The sequence below is a fragment of the Thunnus albacares genome, chromosome 7 (assembly GCF_914725855.1).
Source record: "Thunnus albacares chromosome 7, fThuAlb1.1, whole genome shotgun sequence".
In the NCBI taxonomy this organism is placed as follows: Eukaryota; Metazoa; Chordata; class Actinopteri; order Scombriformes; family Scombridae; genus Thunnus; species Thunnus albacares.
Window position 1 is genome coordinate 31858100 of NC_058112.1, and position 24206 is coordinate 31882305.

The following is a 24206-nucleotide window of genomic DNA, read 5'->3' on the forward strand; positions in this document are numbered from 1 at the left end:
TGAATACTTCTTCCACCGCTGATTGTCACTAATCTGCTTCCATTCTTACATTCAGTCCCATAAGCACGATCACTTCCACTCTGCATATTTAAGGCACAGTCTGTACTATTGACACTAATCTGCCTCCATACATATGCATACATTCAGTCCCATTATCTGTGATCGTATCAGTACATTGGGAGGAGTTGTACCAGCGGGTGGGGCGAGGCCTCGGCTGTCATTGGTGCAGACTGGTCTAACCCTCTCCGTCCCTGACAGCTCTCTAACGGCCCCATCCTGTCCTCATCATCCCCTCCGCAGCACCGAGCACACGGAGACCAGTTCACCACCTCAGAGGTTGGAGTTACACAGGGGCCGCTTCCAAGTTCTCACCGCAGACCACCATCATGGCTTTAACTAACGACCCCAGCTACAAGAAGCTGGAGCAGTGGTACAAAGCTAACGCCGGCAGTCTCAACATGAGGGACATGTTTGACGCCGACAAGGACAGATTCAGCAAATTCAGGTTGGAAACAAAAACAGATTGATAAAAAAATTTCTTTAAGGAAGTAAAAGTGGGCACGATGGTGATGAATGGAGGGGAGATGGGAAGTGATGCTGGCAGAGTTGCACTTTTGGGAGAGACGTGACAGACATTACGGCCTCCTCGACAGCACCTAGTGAAGCTAAAAGGTGTAATGTAGCAAACATAACACAAAAGTGTAGCTTTTAATATTTAATTCCCTGCATATCCTTCCATACACAGCGCTCCTAGATTTACGACTCCTTTACTTTGAGTTGCAAGGTCATCGTTTCATATCAGTACTTTTCCGCATTTCCCTTTTTGGAAACGATCCCAAATATAATTTTCAGACCTGCTCTGACATGTCAGGTAAAATCTTCCGCTTGTGCGCCGTAAAATCTCCCCAAAAAACAAGCGACAGGCCTGCTGTCGACAGTGAATTAAACAACCTAGCTAACGTTAGCTCGCTTGCTAATGTCGCAAGCGTCCATTATCGGACATCATTGTGCTTAGCTAACGAATAACTGCGGTCACATTTCCGTGTTGTTTGTTAAACACGTGGAGTTGTTTTAGTGTTTTAGCAAAAAGCACTGTGATTGGAAACTCACCATTTTTTTCATGTTGCCTGCTATTAATGCATCTGATAAATGATCGATCATTAATTCATGGCTGCTAAACACGCTGTGGAACACGCTGGTAAATTTGCTCGCTATCACCACTTTAAACCAGATTTTGTTTATTTTATCTTGTGTCAGCATCATTTCCAACCTATAACTCGTCTGTTTCTATTTAATTTGGACGTTTGACATGTTACACAATTGACAATTTATATTGTATAATATCCGATAAACACGACAGGACAGTTACCTGTAGCTGCAGACGAGCTAACTAGATCAAACTTGTTGAACTTTGTACTCTGTCATCGTGTATGAGATGACGTCTATTATAAATGCCATTGTGCTGATTAAAACCTGTTGGCATAGCTGTGTAAGGAGGGGAGACAGGGGTGTGTCCGATAATGAACGCTACGTTTTGCGCTAAAAACACTTTTACTATATTTTTTTTGCACGTAACGTTATTTGTATAATCCATTCATTCACATTTTTTTGAGCTCTTTCATCGGCAACCTCGCCTACTGATTATTTTCAGTGACACAGAGTAAAAGCGTCCCCGCAGGCAGGTTTATAACGATGCCATGTTGAGGGCGGATGTCTGCGGTCCGCGGCGGCTACGTGCGATGCGGCACATCCGCACATAAACCGGGGAAGCGCGATGATGTTCCGTTAAAGGACATATTCACAATTGTTCCAAGTCTGCTTTAAAACAACAGTCAGCTGCTCATATGAACAGTGAAAGAGGTTTTCCTCACTGTGATCATTCCTCCTGTTCATCCTGGCTTTTATAAGATCCTTCAAATGTGCTTTCAGTGTAAGTGATGGGGGGAAAAATCCACATTGTGTCCACACAGTCATTTATCTGAAGCTTATGAAGCTCCAGCAGTCTGAGTTAGTTATATCACGTGGATATTTGCTATATTTAGTATTTTTAGCATCAGATTCCCTCTTTGTTTCCTCGGACAGTGTTTCCCTGTTGAGCTGCAGGTGGAAGTATAGTAACAAAAAGATGAACTTTGGCACTAAAAAGACTGTAACGTTGAAAGATATCTACTTGATCTGACTCATTTGGACGCTGAAGCTTCATATTAGCTTCAGATAAACTTTTAAATACATTTTTGCACAGAAGGAGGACTGTGGATTTCCATCACTTCCACTATAAGTGCATTATAAAGGGATCTTCTAATGGTCAGTATGAACAGGAGGAATGATTACAGCAAGAAAAACAGGTTTCAGTGTTCATTTGGGGAACCTGACTGTTCCATTCTTTCCATCCGTCCATTTTCTTGCACTGGAGCTGAAGTCAATCTCAGCTGACATTTGCCGAGAGGCGAGGTACACGCTGGACAGGTCGCCAGTCAATCACAGTTAATCGCTGAAACACAGAGACAGACAACCGTTCACACTCACATTCACACCTACAGGCAATTTAGAGATGCTAGTCAACCTAACCTGCATGTTTTGTGGTCTGGAAGCCGGAGCACCCGGAGAGAACATGCAAACCTCACACAGAAGACAGACTTGGAAAAATTGTGAACCTGTCCTTTAATGTCAATTAGACTATAGAAATGTTTTTATAAAATATTTTCACAAAATGAGGACTCAAGGGATTTTTTACTAGTACGAGCAGGAGGGACGATTGCTTTACAATGGTTGCAACTAATTATTATTTTCACTATTTTCTCGATTAATCGATTAGTTGTTTGGTCCAGAAAATGGCGAAAAATGTCAATCACTGTTTCCCAAAGCCCAAGGTGACGTCCTCAAACCAAAAGAGTTTCAGTTTATCATCATCGAGGATTAAAGAAACCAGAAAATATTCACATTTGAGAAGCTGGAATCAGAGAAAAATGACCCAAAACTATTAATCAATTATCAAAATAGTGGCGATTAATTAAATAGTTGACATCTAATCGACTAATGGTTGCAGCTCTAGTTAAATTTGTGTAACTGTGTGTCTGACAGCACGACTGTGGAGACGGACGATGGAGAAATTCTGCTGGATTACTCCAAGAACCTCATCAACCAGGAAGTCATGGGCATGCTGCTCGCCATGGTAACACACACACACACTCATACACTCATACACGCTCCCTTTAACAGTGTTTTCTGTTCAGACAACACACATACACTCACTGCAGGTACACACAGCGACTGAAGCTGTCGCCTCTAATCAACTTTAAGCCCGTCCGCTCATTGTAACTCGGCTTGAGCTTCTGTCCAATCCAACCTCTCCATGTGATCTGATGATCGTCCTCCCGACGCTCGTTAAACGCTTGTGACACTTGTAAACAATGCTGCCGGTGCGTTTCTGCAGGTGAGGTCACAGTATGAGGCCTGAGACCGTATTTAACCGCTAAAAGTCAAATTTTTGGACTCGAGTGAAAGATAAAAGTAGAAATTCTTTACTTTTTTATTCACAAAGTTAAGAATAAAAACAGATTTATCAAACTAGTTTTGAGCAGTCAAACCAGGAGAAACACTGAATTAACTGTCAGGATATTTTTTAAATATGATAAGTTTCTCCTATAAGTGACTTTTACACGTGTCAGTCAGGAGGAGGAAGAAGTCACCTGATGATAAATGTGTCGTGGTGAAGGAATTTCCCCTGCGGTGATTCACCGTGGCTGAATAGCGTGGTATGCCATCTATGTGGTACTAGTGCCACGTTGTTGTTTTGTTTTGTTTTGTTTTATGAAAAGCAAAGTATGTTAATGTGATTATGTGTTGGCTGAGTTGAGCAGCAGTACCTGATAAACACAGAAAACACTTTAAATGGTGTTGTGGAAGGAAACAACGTCATCGTCCTACATCTGAATCCCCTTAAATTTATGAACAGAGTCTGGCTGGACGCGCCTTTTAGATCGTATGATTGGTGGAAAACTACTTTACCTCGCAGGTTAAATGGCAGCCTGCTCGGCCGCACGGTGACCCGGGAGAGTTTAAACATATAACCAAGACCCCCCGGTCAGCTGACCCTGAGCCCGGCTCTGTTATGAGGGCCGGGCGCCAGGTTAGCTGGCACTCATCGGGCGGGATCCTCCGGCGCCAAACATTCAATACACACACAAAAAGAAGAAACATGAACATAGAGCAGGTGTAGCGGTTGCCCGCCGTCCACCGTGGTTGACTTGTCTATAGCACAGTATTGCAATATCGAGGTTACTGCGAAAGCCGTACTCAGAAAAGAACTATTTTCCTCTTTTGTTTGTCTTTTTTTAGAGCGTTCTGAAGTTCGATAGATAGAGGATCTGGTCTCAACACTTGTGCTCGAGGACACAATGAAACAGGATTAGATTACAACAATGTATTTTGAAAGAGGAAGCACATATCTGAACCGTAGCGAGGGCAGAACGACGGCTTTGTCCCGCAGCGTTATGTTAACATCGGCGGGAATGTGGAAACACAACAAAACCTCCGACACTTCCTCCTCACGCTGCAGTAAAAGGAAGGATTGCTACACAAATGGAAGTTTTGTCACAAGCACACACTGTTGCTGAAATATAACCTCCCATTGTTTGTGTTTGAGATATGAAGAGCAGATATGATGCTGAACATGCCTCCCGTGTCTGACTTAACTGCACTGTTGTTTGTTTTTTTTATAATGTTCACAGGCCAAGTCGAGGGGAGTGGAGGAAGCCAGAGAGAAGATGTTCTCCGGAGAGAAAATCAACTTCACTGAGGTACTGACTAATACCTGAAGACAGGTTTTAAACAGGTTCATGTGGTGGGGTAAATGTTACAGAGAAACACAAGAGGAAATCCACATTAATCAGGAAGTTTCAGGTCACCTAACACACTTCTGGCGGCCATATTGGATGTATTTAAGACTCTACAACTCCAGCTGTGGACAGCTGAGCGTGTTAAAGGAAACACAACAAACACACCAATTTATGTTCTTATAAAAGACATTTAACCAGTGATGTTGGTCAGTAAATAACACTTTAATTTCATTATTCTCATACAGGCAGAAGACTTTAAGATGCTTCTAATTAATCAACGCAGTTAACTTTTTAAAATCGAAATGCTGCGTTCTCTCCCACGCTTTTCTCTACTGACGGTGACCTTCATCAAGATCATTTATCTGAACTGCAGGTTTTGTTTCATGTTGCATTTCAGTGGATTGAGGACACCAGTGAATGTTTTGGCACACAGCGTACTGGAGTAAGAGACTGAAAATAGCGACGCTTTTTCTATTTATGCAACTGAGAATCGATTCTGAAGCGAATCTATTGACAGAATATTCATTTCCCAGAGATTCCCCACGCCTGGGTGGGACACATATGCGTTTTTAATCAGATCATAATGACAGAACATCAGTAATGGACCTTTTTATAATGGATCCACACATGGTTCCCAGCAGTCTGCGTAATGTTCCTTTTACATTCGTTGCAGTGTTACAGCACCGAGCTGACAAAGTTATCTGAAGCAGAACAGACTCAGATTCCTGAAAACAACGAGCAGCGTCCAGACAGACAAAAGCTGAACTCACAGTGACTGAGCACTGTGTGTGTGTGTGTGTGTGTGTGTGTGTGTGTGTGTGTGTGTGTGTGTGTGTGTGTGTGTTGCGCTGCTTAGTCATTCAGGGGACCTCCCCTCCCCCCTCTCTACACACACAGGTCATGATGCAATGATGTTGCATAACAGCATCTTCCTCAGTGACATTGCAGTTAGTGAAGAAACGTTGATTTATGAGTAAATTTCATTTCAACTGCAACCATTTATTTATTTTCTGATTAATCAATTAAAGTTATAATCCTATAACGATTTTCATCATGTCAAACCCAACTGACACAGTTTCTAGTCGTCATTCTTTGTGTCAAAATAAAATCACAATTCCCTAAAGACCGTCAAACAGTCAGAAAACCCAAACAATATTTACAATATGAAACAGAAAATCTTTATAAATGAGACGCTGGAACCAGATAATTTTTTGGCATTTTAGCTAAATGACTGAAAAGATTAATCAATTATCCAGTCGATCGACAGAAAATTAATTGCAACTATTTTAATAATAGTCGATTAATCGTTTTGAGTCATCAAAAAAGCCAAAATTCTCTGGTTCCAGCTCCTCAAATAAATATAATATAGTATGAATGAATATTTCCTGGTTTCTTTAGTCTTTGACAGTAAACTGAATATCTTTGAGTCGTGGACTGACGGTCGGAACGAAACAAGACATTAGAGGACGGCATGTTGGACGTTATTCACTATTTTCTGTCATTTTATTAATAAAAAAGGAAAAATAATCATCAATCAGCTCTGCAATTATCAAAATAGCCGCAGCTTTTTTTTCTGTCGATCAGTTAATGGATTAATCGACTAATCGTTTCAGCTTTATTTACGTTCATGAGTCACCTCTAAACATAGTGGTTGACAGTCTCAGTGGTGGAGTCTGTCGTTCCTGCACTGGATTTAAACAGCGTCTGTATCTCAGGAGACAATGTGTGCCAGCCGTGGACGACATGCAGAAGGTCAGAGCTGAGTCATCCGCGTAATTCATGCACATCCATGTATGTGATGCTGTTACATAATCCAGAAGAGCAGAGCAGACGATCCTCATATTAATATTTGTCATTATGGACGAACAACGAGGGAAGAACCCAAGTTGTGTCGTCTTCAGAGTAGCTGCTCAAAGAGCATTTGATAAAATGAATAAACGTGTCCTTTCAAACAGACTTTTTACCACCAGTAACCACAGCAGTCGCCACGTCAACCTAAACTGAAGTCTTTTAGTTTATAAAATGTCAAAAATAATGAAAAACTCTCCTCTGAAGTGTTTGATTTACAGTGTTGTGAAATATGAAAAGCAAGCAAAGACTCATATTTTAGAAGCTGTAACAGCTGCATGATTGATATTTATACATAATAATCGATTTACATTATTGTCAAAACTGATTATCGATCAATTCTTTGTGAATTAAATAATCATTACAGATTCACCACCAGATAAAATGTTACCTGCTGGTGATGAAGTGGTTAAATATTAAACAGAGTATGTTAGAGGAATCAATAAACTGCATTTTACCTGACTGCTGTGTATGTTTTGTTTACGTGTGTGTGTGTGTGTGTGTGTGTGTGCGTGCGTGCGTGTGCAGGGTCGCGCCGTGCTCCACATCGCCCTGCGGAACCGCTCCAACACGCCTATCCAAGTCGACGGTAAAGACGTGATGCCAGAGGTCAACCGGGTGCTGGACAAGATGAAGGCCTTCTGTCATGTGAGTAGCGTGTGTGTGTGTGTGTGTGTGTGTGTGTGTGTGTTTATGTGTGTGTGTGGTATAAAGAATTGAATTACACACTTAAAGACTTAACAGACTTAAAGGTCATGACCTCTCGTTATGCCGTTTACAGAAAGTACGCAGCGGTGAGTGGAAGGGCTTCAGTGGGAAATCCATCACTGACGTGGTGAACATCGGCATCGGGGGCTCCGACCTGGTGAGTGACCTGCCAGACACAGAACACACACACACACATGCACACACAGTGCAGACCAGTATGAGCTTCAAAGTCCATTAAAATCAATACACGTCACATCTCGTCTCCAGGACAACATGTGTCATTCACGCAGTCAGTGTGTCTGAGGCTACTTCCTGTCTCCTTTAAAGGTGCATTAATTAAGATTTTACACATTTACTATTGATTGATCAAATGAATATCTGATATGAGGCGGTATCACAGAGCATTACTATCTCTGTCAGTCGTACTGTGCTGCCTGCAGCCCTTCTATTATTGTGAGCCTGTGTGGTCAAAGTACGGTCCGTAACGCCCGCCATCTAGCAGAGGTTAGAAAGTGGCAAACAGCGGCCAGACAGACGGACGATCCTGCAGCTGCTGACGGTCAGACTGAGTCCCAACACATTAACAGTCAAACTAAAAATATGGCGTCAGCAGGACAGAGAAAGAGCTGAAACGAGGATGAACACAGGTTTGATGTTTGAAGAGCATTAAAAGAGGCCAAAGGACTGAAACTAGTTGTTTGGACTTGTATCCAGGCGTCAGTAGTTTGAAGGGTGAAGGCGTAGGAAACAGGACGGGGTGAGGAGTTTGTTTTAGAGTCTCACGTAGCCTCTAGCAGTCAGATAAGTTGCTTTAAATACAATTTATTGATCTATTGTGTGACCATAAATCAACATAGATACCAGAAGAACTAATAACTAAATATCATCAGTCTTTATTGAAAGAAAACTTGCAGAGAAATGATTAAAAATACAAAACATAACATTACAATCATCTTTTCACATAAATTCTTTAGCGAATACACTTTTTCATATTATTAACACATCAACGGGTTAAAAGCTTGAATGTTCTGTTTTCTTTCAGCCTCGTTGTTCAGACTGATATTTCAAACATTTCACAAGAAGCTGAAAACGTTTGGTGAATAAAAGAGTTGTGGAGCGTGTTTTAATTTTGATGGACGTGGAAAAGGACGTCTGATCATTTCCAGATCTGATAATGTGACGTTCTGGAAAAAAATATTTTCCATCTGCTGCTAAAACTGCTCTTTTTATGTAGCAGCAGTTTCCATTTACTTCAGATATGAAGTCATGTGGACAAATGAGCTGAAATAACAGACATCAGAAAGTAGAACAGCAACGTGTGTGTTTAGAAATTCAGTGACTGTTGAAAGCTTGATGTCTGCATGTAGACTAACAAATATAATATCAAGGCATCAAACATCAAAACCAATCAATCCAAACGCTGACAAAAAGGCGATTTCATCACGATGGAGACATGAGATGTCCCAACGGTACGACCACTGTTTCTCTAACTTCCTCTGTAACTCTCCGTGTTGCGTTCAGGGTCCTCTGATGGTGACGGAGGCTCTGAAGCCGTACTCGGCCGGCGGACCGAACGTCTGGTTCGTCTCCAACATCGACGGGACTCACATGGCCAAGACGCTCGCGCAGCTCAACGCCGAGACCACACTGTTCATCATCGCCTCCAAGGTAAGACACACACACACACATCTGTACACACACACACACACATCTGTACACACACACACATCTGTACATACACACACACACACACACACACACACACACACACACACACACACACACACACACACACACACATCTGTACATACACACACACACACATCTGTACACACACACACATCTGTACATACACACACACACACACACACACACACACACACACACATCTGTACACACACACACACACACACTCATCTGTACATACACACACACACACACACATCTGTACACACACACACACACATCTGTACATACACACACACACACACATCTGTACATACACACACACACACACACATCTGTACACACACACACACACACACACATCTGTACATACACACACACATCTGTACATACACACACACACACACATCTGTACATACACACACACACACATTTGTACATACACACACACACACATCTGTACATACACACACACACACACATCTGTACACACACACACACACATCTGTACATACACACACACACACACACATCTGTACACACACACACACACACATCTGTACATACACACACACACACATCTGTACATACACACACACACACACACATCTGTACACACACACACACACACACACATCTGTACATACACACACACATCTGTACATACACACACACACACACATCTGTACATACACACACACACACACATCTGTACATACACACACACACACATTTGTACATACACACACACACACATCTGTACATACACACACACACACATCTGTACATACATACACACACACACACACATCTGTACATACACACACACACACACATCTGTACATACACACACACACATACATCTGTACACACACACACACACACATCTGTACATACATACACACACACATCTGTACATACATACACACACACACACACATCTGTACATACACACACACACACACATCTGTACATACACACACACACACACATCTGTACATACACACACACACACACATCTGTACACACACACACACATACACACACAGCTGCTTAACACCAGCTAGTTGCCAAATGTTTAGCTTAACGAGCTGGTAACTCTTCAAACTTTAATAACTTTAATAATATATTAATAATAATATGTAAAATGCATTCATGAACTTCTGTGTAGTTTGATGAGATAAACAGAAAGTGATAAAATCTGTCTCACTGCACATGTGAGACTTTGTGTTTTCGTGAACGTCACATGAGTTCAGTGTGTTTCAGTTCTGTTGGTTCACTGAGGACAGTCGATGTGTTTGTCTCACTTTTTTTTTTTTTTTTTTTTTTTAAGACGTTCACCACTCAGGAGACCATCACCAACGCCGAGTCTGCCAGAGACTGGTTCCTCAAGACAGCCAAGGATGTGAGTGGATTTATGGCTGACAGCCAATAGGAGGACAGAGATCTATCTGCCTGCAGGCACTGAAGGAAAGAGATAAATCTGATTTGTGATGGCTCGATTGAGCAGAGAGGAGGACTGCACAGACAAACACCTGCTCTGAGAAAATGAAATCTATTTGGTCATATCTTAATATCCAGTCCTCATTATAGTTGTTTACGTGTGTGTAGCTGCAGGGAGGAGCATCAGCTGTCTCTGATTCAGTGTCTCATTACATCTTTTCTCCTCTTATAGAAATCTGCTGTCGCCAAGCATTTCGTCGCGCTGTCCACCAACGCAGTAAGTGTCCATTTTCAGTTTTATCATGTAAATAAATTGTTGTTTTAGACGCATTTGTGTCTTCATGACCGGACCGTTTAAACAGCTGTAAACCAGAAAGCACTCATCAGGCTCCATCTAGAACAAGACCAACAAAAACATCTTCTTTTCATTTGCAGTTATCCTGTGAATCTTTTTTTTATCTTAAAGGGGACATATTATGCTTTTTGAGATTATCTGTTATTTTATCCTGTTATAATGTCGGATATCTATGTTAAACATGGTTAAAGTTCTGAAAACTTGAGGTGAACGTATGTAGAAATGCTGCCTGCACGTCTACCTCATCAGCTTGTTGCGTGTGCTCATAAATGGCTGTAAAGGTGTTTTGTACACACTGGTTTCTGTCTTTAGATTTTTTTAGTTTTGTGTTAATCCCTCTGTAACATTTGTTTTAAATAAACTATAACTTTATTATTATTATTATTATTATAACGTTTCTAACCTCTGCTCTGCTCTCGTCTCTTCTTCAGGCCAAAGTGAAGGATTTCGGCATCGACACGGCGAACATGTTTGAGTTCTGGGATGTAAGTTGTTTTTTTTTTTTTTTTAATGCAACACTTAATATTCACTGCTGAGGATGATTATTTGTCTGAAGGTTGATGTGCAGTGTTCTGGCCTGCAGTAATGTACTAATGTGAACCTGTTCATATTGTTTGTGTGTGGTTTTGTAAAAGATCAGCAGCATGTGTAGAAGCAAATGATTTGTAGGTTTTTTTTATTCTGTCTGTTTAACTGACCCATATATATTATAAAAAAATACCTGAAGTGTTTCTGCACGAACTGAAAGGATTTAAAATGTTTCCGCTCTAGTTGTTAAATCGTGTCGTTTGTTGTTGCTCTGCCTGCGCTCTGATTGGTGGAATGATTCTGTGATGTCATGTTTGCTCATCCTCAGTGGGTCGGAGGTCGTTACTCACTGTGGTCAGCCATCGGTCTGTCCATCGCTCTGCATATAGGTACGTCCTAACCTTCACTAACATCTACTCACACCGGGGATCGGTATTGATTACTAATATATTGATTCATGTCCATCAGCACTTTATCATCTTAAAATAAATAAATTCAGCTGAAATCAGAAATTTATCAGGAAGAAAATGTAGAATTTTCCACCAAACGTATTGATATATTTGCTAAATTCAAAATGTTTTGTTAATTTACAAAATGATGAAACTGAAAATAATTTTGTCTTTTTATTATGAAATACAAATAATTCACATATAATTACATTTAACATTCAACAAGTTACACATGTTAAATACTAAATACTCAGCCTCAGTTTCAGCTGTAGTACAACAAATATTTATTATTTATTATTTATTTAACATTTAAAGTCTTGATGATGAAGCTTTGCTGATGTTTAGTTGCATCATGTGACTCACAAACACACAAACATGTTGGTTTTATTTATTACTTTTTATTATCTAAATGTATTTTACTTTTTATTTTATTGTGTTGTTTTTTAATCAACTTCTTGTTCTTTGTTTCTGTCTTTCAAACCAAAGTTGACTGAAGTACTTTTATTTATTTATTTATTTTTCTATTTCATGCTACTTAATACTTCGTTACTTCAATACATTTCAAAGGCAAATATTGTACTTTTTTACTACATTTATCTGGCTGCTAGAAGCAGATTTTTCATACAAAACATAATTTTCTTCTAAAATAAAATGCTTTGTTCAGTTCTCAGTGTCTCATGAAGTCAGTTTAGTTTGTAACTTAAAGTCTTATTTTCATTTCAGATATTTTCTAAAACAAAGTTTAATTTTTCATAGTTGTGATGCAGCGAGCTGCTCTCATTCTTTCATGTTTCGAGCTACAGACGCGTGTTTCTGGAGCATTTTAAACAAATTGAATTAAAATAAAAACTGGTTGAACACAGTTTTCTTGCTGTTCTGACAGATTTTAGGATGAAATTATAAACAGAAGCGTCTTCTTATGGTTGTACAGATGAAACTACCGAACATGAGAACTTTTACTTTTGATACTTACGTAAATTTTGTTGATAATATTTCTGTATTTGTACTGAAATGAACTGGACTTTAACTTTTAAAGGAGTATTTTTACATTGTGCCTCCGCAACTTTTCATAAAACTTATTTTATCTTTTCTGTAAACATTTATAAGCCTCGTCGCTGGCTGCAGCCGCAGGCGGAGGCTTTACGTTTTCAGGTCGTCCGTCCGTCCCGTTCTCTCGTGAACGCGACATCTCAGGAACGCCTTGAGAGAGTTTCTTCAAATTTGGCACAGAACACGTTTTGGCCATAACTCGATAATTCATTTGCTAATTATGACAAAGTTTCACACAAATGTCTAATAGGATAAAATGATGTGAAGTGATGACCTTTTATATCCAAAAGGTCAAAGGTCAACTTCACTGTGGCGTTATAATGTTCTGCAAAAACACTTTTCTGGCCGTTATTCAGCTCCATAACTCAGGAACAGAAGAGGAGATTGTGACCATATTTCACATTTGGTCAGATAGTGAATCGGTGACACTAATCTTGGTTCCCACTTTGAAACTGTGGTGATTGTTTAGATCTTCTGTGCTGCCGAGTTAAAGATGTGAGTGAAGCGTCCACGTTTTAGAGTTTATAGCTTCTTTGCAGCAACATCCATATCTGAAGCTTCGTCTACTGTCGTGTGTTCTATTAGAAACTGTTTTATTGGCCAAACATGTGAACACATACAAGGAAAATACACTTAATTTAATTATATTTAAAATCTTCACTACAAATATGATGAGTCTGGACAAACATGGATGTAAACTGCAACTTGACTGGTTGACGAAGGCAACGCGAGGCGTTATTTCTACTTTTTAGTTTTTGTTTATCACGTTCCAGAGTCCTTAACTGAGGTTTTTTTTGTATTTATCACTGTGTGTAAAACAAACTATCGTCACTGTGTGTTTCAGGTTTTGAAAACTTTGAGCAGCTTCTTGCTGGAGCTCACTGGATGGTAGGAAAACATTTTCTTCTTCTTAACTTTACATTTATAACGTTTTATCTGCTGTTGTGTTGCTTCAAGATGAAGAATTTCAGTCATCAAAACACTCAAAAATAAGATTTGAAACTTTTATATTTACATTTTTCTCGTTAGTTCAAATGCAAGAAGTTGTAATGACTGAATCTGTGAGAATGTGTTTTTATTATTGGGAGATCAAAAAGCTTCAGATCAAATAATGATTGTAACTGTAAAATACTAATTATTAAAATAATAAGTTTTATTTGTTTGGAATAAGAAGTTAAAGAATGTTGCAAAAATGAAATGTTAATTCATTAATTAATTCATGACAAAATAAGATTTGTTGTACAAAAAGAATTACAGTTAAAAGGTAAAAATATCTAAATGAGTTTGATTCTTTTAAGAGGTGAAGTTGATGCTTGTTGATACTTATTTAATATTAGAATATAGAGTTGATATTGATATTTTATACTGAAAAAAACAATATATATATGTATATATGACTATATGTCACCTATATTTTGTTTTATGTCACATGAGTTTTGTTGTTTTTAAGAAGCAGAGATGACAGTAAACTACACTGGAAATTTCATTATTTAAAATTACAACAATTAAGTAAATAAGACCACAAATAAAACATAAATATGTTAAATTATGGAGAAGAAAAGGACAATACTCTTCTGTTTTTAAATAATTACAAAGAAATACAAACATTTAACAAAAAGCTTACGCTGTATTTGTTGTATTTTGTGTGTTGTGTGTTTTTTATCGTATCTCCGTTAACTGGTCTCGTCTCCTCTGCAGGACAACCATTTCCGCAGCACCCCTCTGGAGCAGAACCTGCCCGTCCTTCTGGCCATTCTGGGCGTCTGGTACATCAACTTCTTCCAGGCGGAGACTCACGCCATGCTGCCCTACGACCAGTACATGCACCGCTTCGCTGCATACTTCCAACAGGTCAGAGCGGCAGAAAGAGACACAACCAGGGACCATCTGTTCACCGCCGAGTCCTCTGCTGCACCCTCATCACAACACTAAATAATAATAAACTTGATTTTATTTTGAGACTAAATGCTTCACAGGAAAAAAAGCAAAAAAATTAAATAGCAGAAATGCAAATACAAAGAAGTTAAAAGTGATAAAAAGACCAATGAAAGCAGGAAGACGGCTCCATAGTGAAATGACTCCTGTAAAGTGAAATTATCAGCTGATATGAGGTGGAAAATATATAGTATTACACACTCTGTTATTGTGACTAACAGTGAGCGTTGCGTTCGGGTCCGCAGGGCGACATGGAGTCTAACGGGAAGTACATCACCAAAGATGGCACCCGTGTAAACTATCACACCGGACCAATCGTGTGGGGCGAGCCCGGGACCAACGGACAGCACGCCTTCTACCAGCTCATCCACCAAGGTGACACACCCGACGCCTCCATCATCACAGCCGTAACAGACAGAGAGCGCCATCTAAAACACACACACACACACACACACAGCATGTTTATACAGTCACCAGGTTTCTAATCAGGTTTTTATATGTGCAGGACAGAAGACTGCAGGACAGGGAAAGTAACAGCAGAGCAGGAGATGAAAGGAGAAAGAAACTGGACGGGTTCACAATTATTCTAGTTTGTCTTAAACATCAGTCAGGAGCCCAAATGAACAGTGAAACCTGTTTTTCTTGCTGTAATCATTCCTCCTGTTCATACTGACCATTAGAAGATCCCTTCATAATGACCTTACAATGGAAGTGATGGAAATCCACAGTCCTCCTTCTGTGCAAAAATGTATTTAATGAAGCTAATATGAAGCTTCAGCGTCCAAATGAGTCAAATCAAGTAGATATCTTTCAACGTTACAGTCTTTTTAGTGTCAAAGTTCCTCTTTTTGTTACTATACTTCCACCTGCAGCTCAACAGGGAAACACTGTCCGAGGAAACACAAAGAGGGAATTTGATGCTAAAAAGACTGTAAATGTGTCAGATATCCACTTGATATGACTAACTCAGACTGATGAAGCTGAATAGAAGCTTCACACAGACTTTTAAATGACTGTGTGGACACACTGTGGATTTTGGCCTCCATCACTTACATTGAAAGCACATTTGAAGGATCTTTTAATATCCAGTATGAACAGGAGGAATGATTACAGTGAGGAAAACCTCTCTCACTGTTCTTATGGACACCTGACTGCTGGTTTAAGACACACTTGAAAAACTTTGAACCTGCCCTTTAAGTCTTTAACTCCATCAGTGACGCAGCCTGAGAGGAAACATTAGTGTGTCTTTTTGTAAACATCCTGTCATGTCTGAATTAGAGCTGCAACAATTAGTTGATTAATCGGTTAGTCACCAACTATTTTGATAATCGATTAATCGTTTTGAGTCCAAATTCTCTGATTCCAGTTTCTCAAATGTGAATATTTTCTGGTTTCTTCAGTCCTCTATGACAGTAAACTGAATATATTTGTGTTGTGGACGTTTCAGGACGTCTTCTTGGACTTTTGGAAACATTTTTCACCATTTTCCAGACCAAATAATTAATCAATTAATCAAGAAAATAATCATTAGTTGCAGCTGTAGTCTGAATGAATCTGTGAGGAGCATTAACCATAAACCCTCCTCTTTCTGACATGACACATGATAAAGCAGCAATGTTATGTATTCCACATCTGAACTGAGCTCTGCATACACTCAGCTGTCCACGAATATAAAGTAAACAAATACAGGAAGTTAAAAGCTGATACAGTGTTCTCTTAAAAACTCAAGATAAACAGAATGACATTCAGTAAGATAATAAAGACTAATCATCATGTAATAATCAGCATCTTGTCTGTGAAGAGTTAACCGACTCGCTCTCATCTCTCCAGGCACTCGTATGATTCCTGCCGACTTCCTCATTCCTGCTCAGTCACAGCATCCAATCAGGGACAACCTTCACCACAAGGTAACGCTCGCCGCTCCGCTCTGTGTGTCTTCATATCTGATGTAGAAACACTCGCACCAACAGTCCGCAGTCGAACAGACAAAGAAACCGTTTCTGTTGCACAAGAACGAATTATTAGTAGAAGGTGAAAACAGTCTCGAGTTTGACTCTCAGCTCTTCTGTAATCAGCTGTTATCGGTTATGTATCGAGATAAAAATACTGTTGAGTTTCTCTTCTCACGTATTCATATGTTCAGTTTGAGTTCAAAACTTTATTGACACACTTTCTAAATATGTGTACGACCTTACTGCACCTTTCAACTTGAGAAGGTTTGATCGTAAAGGATATAAAAATGTGATAAACCAAGTTTCCAAAAAAATGTAGCTCAAATTTTAACAGATTTTCCCAGAAAGTTATTATGTAAATAAGTGAAGTGAACGCTTGTTTCCATCCACTACTGTTGTGTGAATATTAAAGGAGCAGTCTGCTGATTTTCTATATTTTTCTTATTGTCAATAAATCTTCATGTTTGGAGCCAAACTAGCAATGAACTGATCTACTTACAGGGATTGTGTGTGTATCCAAAGCCTGATTATATCTTATCCCCTCTGTGCCGTAGACCTCAGTTGTCCTAAAACTATTAAAAACACGTCAGTGAGCCACTCCGCTGCACTGGGTCACATGGTCCTTCGTCCCTGAAGAGAATGATTATCGTAGTTTGTTTAGAAACGGGTCCAGACTAATAACAGTGATAAGATTGTAAAGACATTGTCAGAAAGGTGATAATTCTACTTAGTTTATTATTGAGGTCATAGTGGGGGGGTGGAGGTCTACTGGAGTGCGTTATATTAAGCACATGATGACAGGAGCTCCCTGACTAACCTTTAACACTGTTAAAATGATGTTCAGATATCTCATCCCGTCTGTCTGCTGGAGGCTGACGTTGATGGTTTTTTGCGTTTCAGATCCTGGTGGCTAACTTCCTGGCCCAGACAGAAGCTCTGATGAAGGGTAAAACCTCAGATGAGGCTCGTAAGGAGCTGGAGGCCAGCGGCATGAAAGGAGACGCTCTTGATAAGCTGCTGCCGCACAAAGTAAGAGGAACTATCACATGTCTGATTTTTTTTTTTTTTTTTTTTTTTTATATTAGTGGCAACAAAGATGGTGTTGTAATTTATCTGGAAAGCTCTGTGAAGCTCATGTTTCCTCTTAAGAAAAGCAGCACTTCTGTTTGTTTTAACACTTTACTGTTTCAGTTTGACGTGAAACAAACTGAAGGTCGCTGTCAAATCTTTCTTTTTTGCTTCCGTTAATCAAATAAATTTGTTTGTTTTGTGGTCATATATATCCATGACGACAGCTGTGAGCACTAGTTTTGTTTTTCAAGTGAGTCTAAGATACGACAGAGGTCAAGGGTCAAAGTCAGACTATTAAACAAAGTCTGTAAAAAAGTTTGATGTTTTGAAACTAAAACAAACATTTTATTGGCTGTTGAGACTTTTATGCCTTTTTTAAAAAATGTCCTGAATTTGCAGTAAAAGTTAAGATTTCCTTCCTCTTTTTTATCATAAGGTATTCGAAGGGAACAAGCCAAGCAACTCCATTGTTTTCAAGAAGCTGACTCCGTTCATACTGGGAGCTCTGGTTGGTAAGTGATGGGCGCTAAATCATCTAAACTGAAGACAGGAAACAAACACTGGCACTAAACCAGAGGGTCATGAACAGTTTCAATCAGAGGTTTTCAAACTGTGAGCAACATGAGCTGCTTTTTGCTTTAAAAATGACTCCTTTGACTCATAAATCAGTCAAATCTTGAACACGCAGACATGAAACACATGTTTTTAGATTCAGTGTGACTTAAACATCCTGAATGAATCACCGTGAAACGTCCATCAGTCTGCTTATAAATCATAGAAAAAAGAGGCTTCAGAACTTGAGAATCATCACGTTCAAGTTTTCTTCAGTATCAAAGTTTTCTGTACGTTCATGTTAATCTGCAAACAGGAGCTGATAATAAATAATGCAGCAGACTTTTAATGGAGCCAATTTGCCAAAATGTAAAAAAAAATAGACTGAAAACAGTGCTCAAGTTGTAGCTCACAGCTAATTCACTGCACTGAATCCATGGCAAAGTTATACTTCCTGTTTACATTCCCCCAAAGAATTATGGGAACTGTTGTACTGATAGCATGACGAAATTTAAGTCAGACAAGAAACAAAGAATAAAATCCATTAATACTCTCCTCTGTCCCCACACACACACACACACACACACACACACACACACACACACACACACACATATATATACACATGCATATATATATATTTGTCTTGTGTTGAAGGCCAGTGGACATGAAGACAAAAAACTCACTATTCACCATTTGAAACTGGCTCAGTTGTTTTGTCTGAGGGGGGGTCACAGTGTTTAAGTGCAGCTGTGTAGAAATCACTGACTGCCACTAGAGGTCACTAGAGGTCACTGTATCTGAAGCCAAACCTGCTACACAGAGAGGATCACGACTGTTTTACTGCTCCGATTATTTTAATGAATTACATTTTCTATTATTGTAGTATTGTAGTATATAACTCTGCCTAAAACACACCACAGACTGATAAAAGCCAGAAGCAGAGGCTGCGTTTACATTTCCAAACAACAGAAAAAGTCCAAAAATAAATGACAATAAATTTGACAAATGTACAGTCAGATCTTATCCAGCCTACTATATTTAATTTATTAATTAAACACTGTAAGTACAGACAAGAGGATCTACAGTGTGAAAGCTAAAGGCCCTTCACATGTATTTAAATTTAGAAATATCGTATAAATAATAGCTTTGTTAAACAGTTAATTGGAAAATTAACACAGGCACGTTTCTCTTGAACAGTCCAAAAACTGTAACTGTGATTTCTGCACACGAGTTCTCACCCTTTAATATTTCTATTTGTTTTTAACCATTGTTTTTATTCTGTTTAAACAAACTTAAAATGCAAAAAATAATTCAGCTAAAACAAAAAAAACTACTGAAATCCAAACAAAATTTATACACAAAAAAATACAAAAAATAATTCAACAATAAGAAAAAAAATACAAATCCTGATTAAAATACACTTCAGAAAACACAAAATACAAATCTATACACATGTATGCACACACACACACACAGTATATAAGTAAAATAGTATTAAAGACAACAGAATATATTAAATTGATGAGTAATTAAACAAATACAACATATATTATAATAATAATAATACCTGAAAATTTAGCAAGTGATGTATCTTCATCCGTCCACTCATGTGATCTCTCCTGTTTGTTTGTTTGTTTTCCAGCCATGTATGAGCACAAGATCTTTGTTCAGGGAGTCATGTGGGACGTCAACAGCTACGATCAGTGGGGGTAAGAAACTCGGATTTACCTTCAAAAACACACAGACTAATGTTGAAACTGCAGTTATTTAGTTAAGATTGAAAGTTTTGTTTTAAAAACTTAAAAATAATCTTAACTCAAGGTCCACTTACTGTCTTTTTCTGGGGCGTCTTCCTCAGCAGATGGAGTCTGCTCAGTTGTCATGGAGATATTTCAGTTTCTATGTGGAAATATTCTCTTGTATGATACTCAGATTCTTTCATTATGAGTTTGGGTTAGAGGGGTTTTTAGAAGGGATGATTGAAGGGAAACGAGGAGACGATGCATGATATGGCTTGATGACAAGAAGATATGAACAACTCAAGGAAAAGGCCCACGACCATGAAAGCCGACCTTGGTATGGAAGACGGCACGAATGATTGATACGCACTGCATCTGTGTGGTTAATCTCATGACGTTAATGAAGTCACTCTTCTTGTTTATCAGACTTGTGAACGCTACCAGCAGCTCTGTGTGAGGCACAAACAGAGCAACACAAGTCAGCCAGTGTTCTCATGTTTATACTCGGCGGCAGCTGATATGAAACAGACCTCGAGGTCTTGCCTGTTATGATTTAGAGAGGGGCGGAGGATGCGGCTGATCTGAATTTTCAAATCCAAGCAGACAGAAATAAGCTAATTTTGAGCACCAACATAGACCTACAGTATGTGATTATGTAAACAGTGTTACTCTTTAAAAAAAAAACACACAAAATAATTCTTATAACAAGATTCTTTTCATGTTATGACACATTTTCTTGTTTTTTACTAGATATCAGATTAAATCAAAACATTTCACCATCATTCTACCTGATGAAGGTAGAAGTGAGTATCTTCTACAGACTGTCAACACATCACAGGCCCTGAAGACTGCCGTCAACAAGCCACTCGTACAAAAGAACAATCTAGACACTTCACTAATGAGCAACTATAGGCCCATATCAAACCTCCCGTTTTTAAGCGAGATCGTTGAAAAAGCTGTTTTTCCAACAACGTAACAACTTTGTGGCACTAAACAACTGTTTTGAGACTGCTCTTCTTAAAGTCTTCGATGACATACACTTAAACACCGACAGTGGCAGAATTACAGTATTAGTATTACTGGATCTCAGTGCCGCATTTGACACGGTCGACCACATCATATTACTAGACAGACTGGAAAACCGGTTGGGACTTTCTGGCGCAGTACTAAACTGGTTTGAATCCTACTTAAAGGACAGGAACTACTGTGTGTTTATAGGTAATTACACATCTGAGCAGACAAAAACGACATGCGGAGTTCCCCAAGGCTCCATACTGGGGCCTCTTCTGTTCAACATCTACATGCTTATGGAAAACAACAAAATACCACAGTTATGCGGATGACACACAAATTTACACACATAACACTTTTTTAATTGTTTTTATATGTCTTTCTACTTGTGTTGCTTTTATATTCTGTTTTAATGCCTTTAACGCTCTATGTAAAGCACTTTGAATCGCCTCGTTGTTGAAATGTGCTGTGATGGACATTGTTCGGGATGTTTTTGGTTCTTTCATTTTAAAAAGATTTAGTGACACATGTTGGCTGTTCATTATCACTGCTCCATTTTTTAAAATTTTTGTTTTACAAGTTTCAGATGTGTAAATGATAACTTATCACTGCTCTCCTCCCCCCGCTGACAGCGTCGAACTGGGGAAGCAGCTGGCCAAGAAGATCGAGCCGGAGCTGCAAGACAAGTCTGAGGTCACCTCCCACGACTCCTCCACCAACGGCCTCATCAGCTTCCTGAAGAAGAACTTCGCCTGATTCCTCCTCCTCCTCCTCCTCCTCCTCCTCCTCCTCCTCACCATGTAGTCCTCTCATCGGCTGAATCCTCCACAGTCCTGTCCTCTGTCTGACCCGCGGGAACGAGCACTTTAATGTTTGTGATGATGTGTTGAATCTGTGAGACTCGACTTTACATGTAGACGTGTTAAATCAGAAAGGGAATTTATCAGTTGCTTTTATGTGAGAGGGCAGATAAACGTCCCTCTAAGGTGCAGATATTACTGTAGGTGACAACACGCCCACAATTAACATAGTCAGCACTGACTGAAAATAAAGTCCTGTCTGTCACTGAATCATGCTGTCTTTGCTGCTTTTTGTTTTCTTTTAATATCTTCATTTTAAACTTAAAGTAGACAAACAATATAAAGGAAACATGTAAGAGCACATTATTCTTCATAGAATAATCTGAACAAAATCACACACGACAGTAAAGAGACAGTAAAAAACAAAACACTACATCATTAAAAAACTAAAAAACTACATTAAAAACTACAACTCCTAACAAAATAAAAACATTTTTTTAAAAAACACCAAAAAAGGAATAAAAAAAAATACAAATACAAACAAAATAAATACATACAAAAATTTTAAAAAATTAGTAAGAAATAAGAAAAAAATACAATTTCAAGAAAATACATTTTAAAAAACAAAAAATTAAGCAATAAGAAAAAAAAGAAAAAATCCAAACTCTCTCTCTCTCTCTCTCTCTCTCTCTCTCTCTCTCTCTCTCTCTCTCTCAAAAGGTCATACACTCTAATATTTCGTTGGACCGCCTCTAGCTGTGATTACGGCACTCATTCGCTGTGGCATTGATTCGATAAGCTTCTGTAATGTCACATTGATTTATTTCCATCCAGTGTTGCGTTCATTTTTCAAAGCCTTCTCCAGCACATCCCAAAGATCCTCAATGGGGGTCAAGGTCTGGACTCTGTCTCATGCTCCCTGAACTACTCTTTCACAATTTGAGCCCGATGAATCCTGGGATTGTCATCTTGGAATATGCCCGTGCCATCAGGGAAGAAAAAAATCCATTGATGGAATAATCTGGTCACTCAGTATATTCAGGTAGTCAGCTGACCTCATTCTTTGGGAGCATAATGTTGCTGAACCTAGACGGGACCAACTGCAGCAACCCCAGATCATAGCACTGCACCCGCAGGCTTGTACAGTAGGCACTCGGCATGATGGGTGCATCACTTCATCTGCCTCTCTTCCTACTCTGATGCGCCCATCACTCTGGACTCATCAGACCACATGACCTCCTTCCATTGCTCCAGAGTCCAAACTTTATGCTTCCTAGCAAATTGAAGCCTTTTTTTCTGATTAGCCTCACTGATTAGTGGTTTTCTTAGGGCTACACAGCTGTTCAGTCCCAATCCCTTGAGTTCCCTTTGCATTGTGCACATGGAAATGCTCTTACTTTCACTATTAAACACAGCCCTGAGTTCTACTGTTGTTTTTCTGCGACTTGATTTCACCAAACATTTAAGTGATCGCCGGTCACGATCAGTCTTACCTTAATTTTAGTAGTTTCTGCAATCTCCTTAGATGTTTTCTCTTGATGCATGCCAATGATTTGACCCTTCTCAAATAGACTAACATCTTTTCCAGCTTAGTTAAATCCAGGTGGTGACTTTTTTTTGGCCAGGCAGTGTATATATAATTATTGATTATAGTCAAAACAGTCAGTAAAGATACCAAATCTGTAACATTTTTTGGTCCCCCTACCTCCAAGTCACCATATTTCTCATCTGTAATCAAATCAAGTGAATTTTATTTGTATAGCGCCCAATCACAACAGAAGTTTTCTCATGACACACACACATAAAGGAGGTCTAGATTTTACCCTTTAATTTACAGAGACCCAACACTCCCCTGTGAACAAGCAGCGGCAAGACCGGACTTTAGACGGGCGGCCGTCTGCCTTGACCAGTTGGGTTGAGAGAGGAAGAAGGAGGGAGGAGAGAGAGAGACACAGAGAAGCACAACAACAAAAATTATAACAATAACAACAACAACAATAATAATAGAAATATGACTAATATTAAAAATAATAGCAGGTGCACGCATCAACCACGATCAACAGAAACCTGCAAGATGACAAAGCACAAAAACTGCGGAAGATGCCAAGTTAGTAACATGTATTAACGGGACATGAATGTGTACAGATGGAGAAGGGGGGAGGAGAGGAGCTCAGTGCATTATGGGAAGTCCCCCGGCAGTCTAGGCCTATAGCAGCATAACTAAGGGCTGATCCGAGG

General features: G+C 39.3%; 1 protein-coding gene across 1 annotated transcript; it reads left to right on the plus strand.

Moving 5' to 3' along the window:
* The first annotated feature begins 213 nt into the window (after positions 1–213).
* gpia (glucose-6-phosphate isomerase a) lies at positions 214–22238 on the plus strand. Its single transcript, XM_044355907.1, has 18 exons — positions 214–505; positions 3082–3172; positions 4731–4799; positions 7215–7334; positions 7468–7551; positions 8916–9062; positions 10414–10485; positions 10756–10800; positions 11310–11363; positions 11735–11795; positions 13750–13793; positions 14604–14756; positions 15086–15215; positions 16671–16747; positions 17693–17821; positions 18300–18375; positions 20061–20127; positions 21801–22238. Exons 1-18 carry the CDS (start codon positions 387–389, stop codon positions 21922–21924), a joined length of 1662 nt encoding a protein of 553 aa, XP_044211842.1. The 5' UTR covers positions 214–386; the 3' UTR covers positions 21925–22238.
* The last annotated feature ends 1968 nt before the right edge of the window (positions 22239–24206 follow it).

What these genes read in the sequence shown, in the direction of transcription:
- gpia (XM_044355907.1), top strand. Translation starts at nt 387, where the DNA reads ATGGCTTTAACTAACGACCCCAGCTACAAGAAGCTGGAGCAGTGGTAC. An exon ending in GACAGATTCAGCAAATTCAG is followed by an intron (nt 506 to 3,081) that starts GTTGGAAACAAA and finishes TGTGTCTGACAG; the next exon opens with CACGACTGTGGAGACGGACG. An exon ending in TCGCTGCATACTTCCAACAG is followed by an intron (nt 14,757 to 15,085) that starts GTCAGAGCGGCA and finishes TCGGGTCCGCAG; the next exon opens with GGCGACATGGAGTCTAACGG.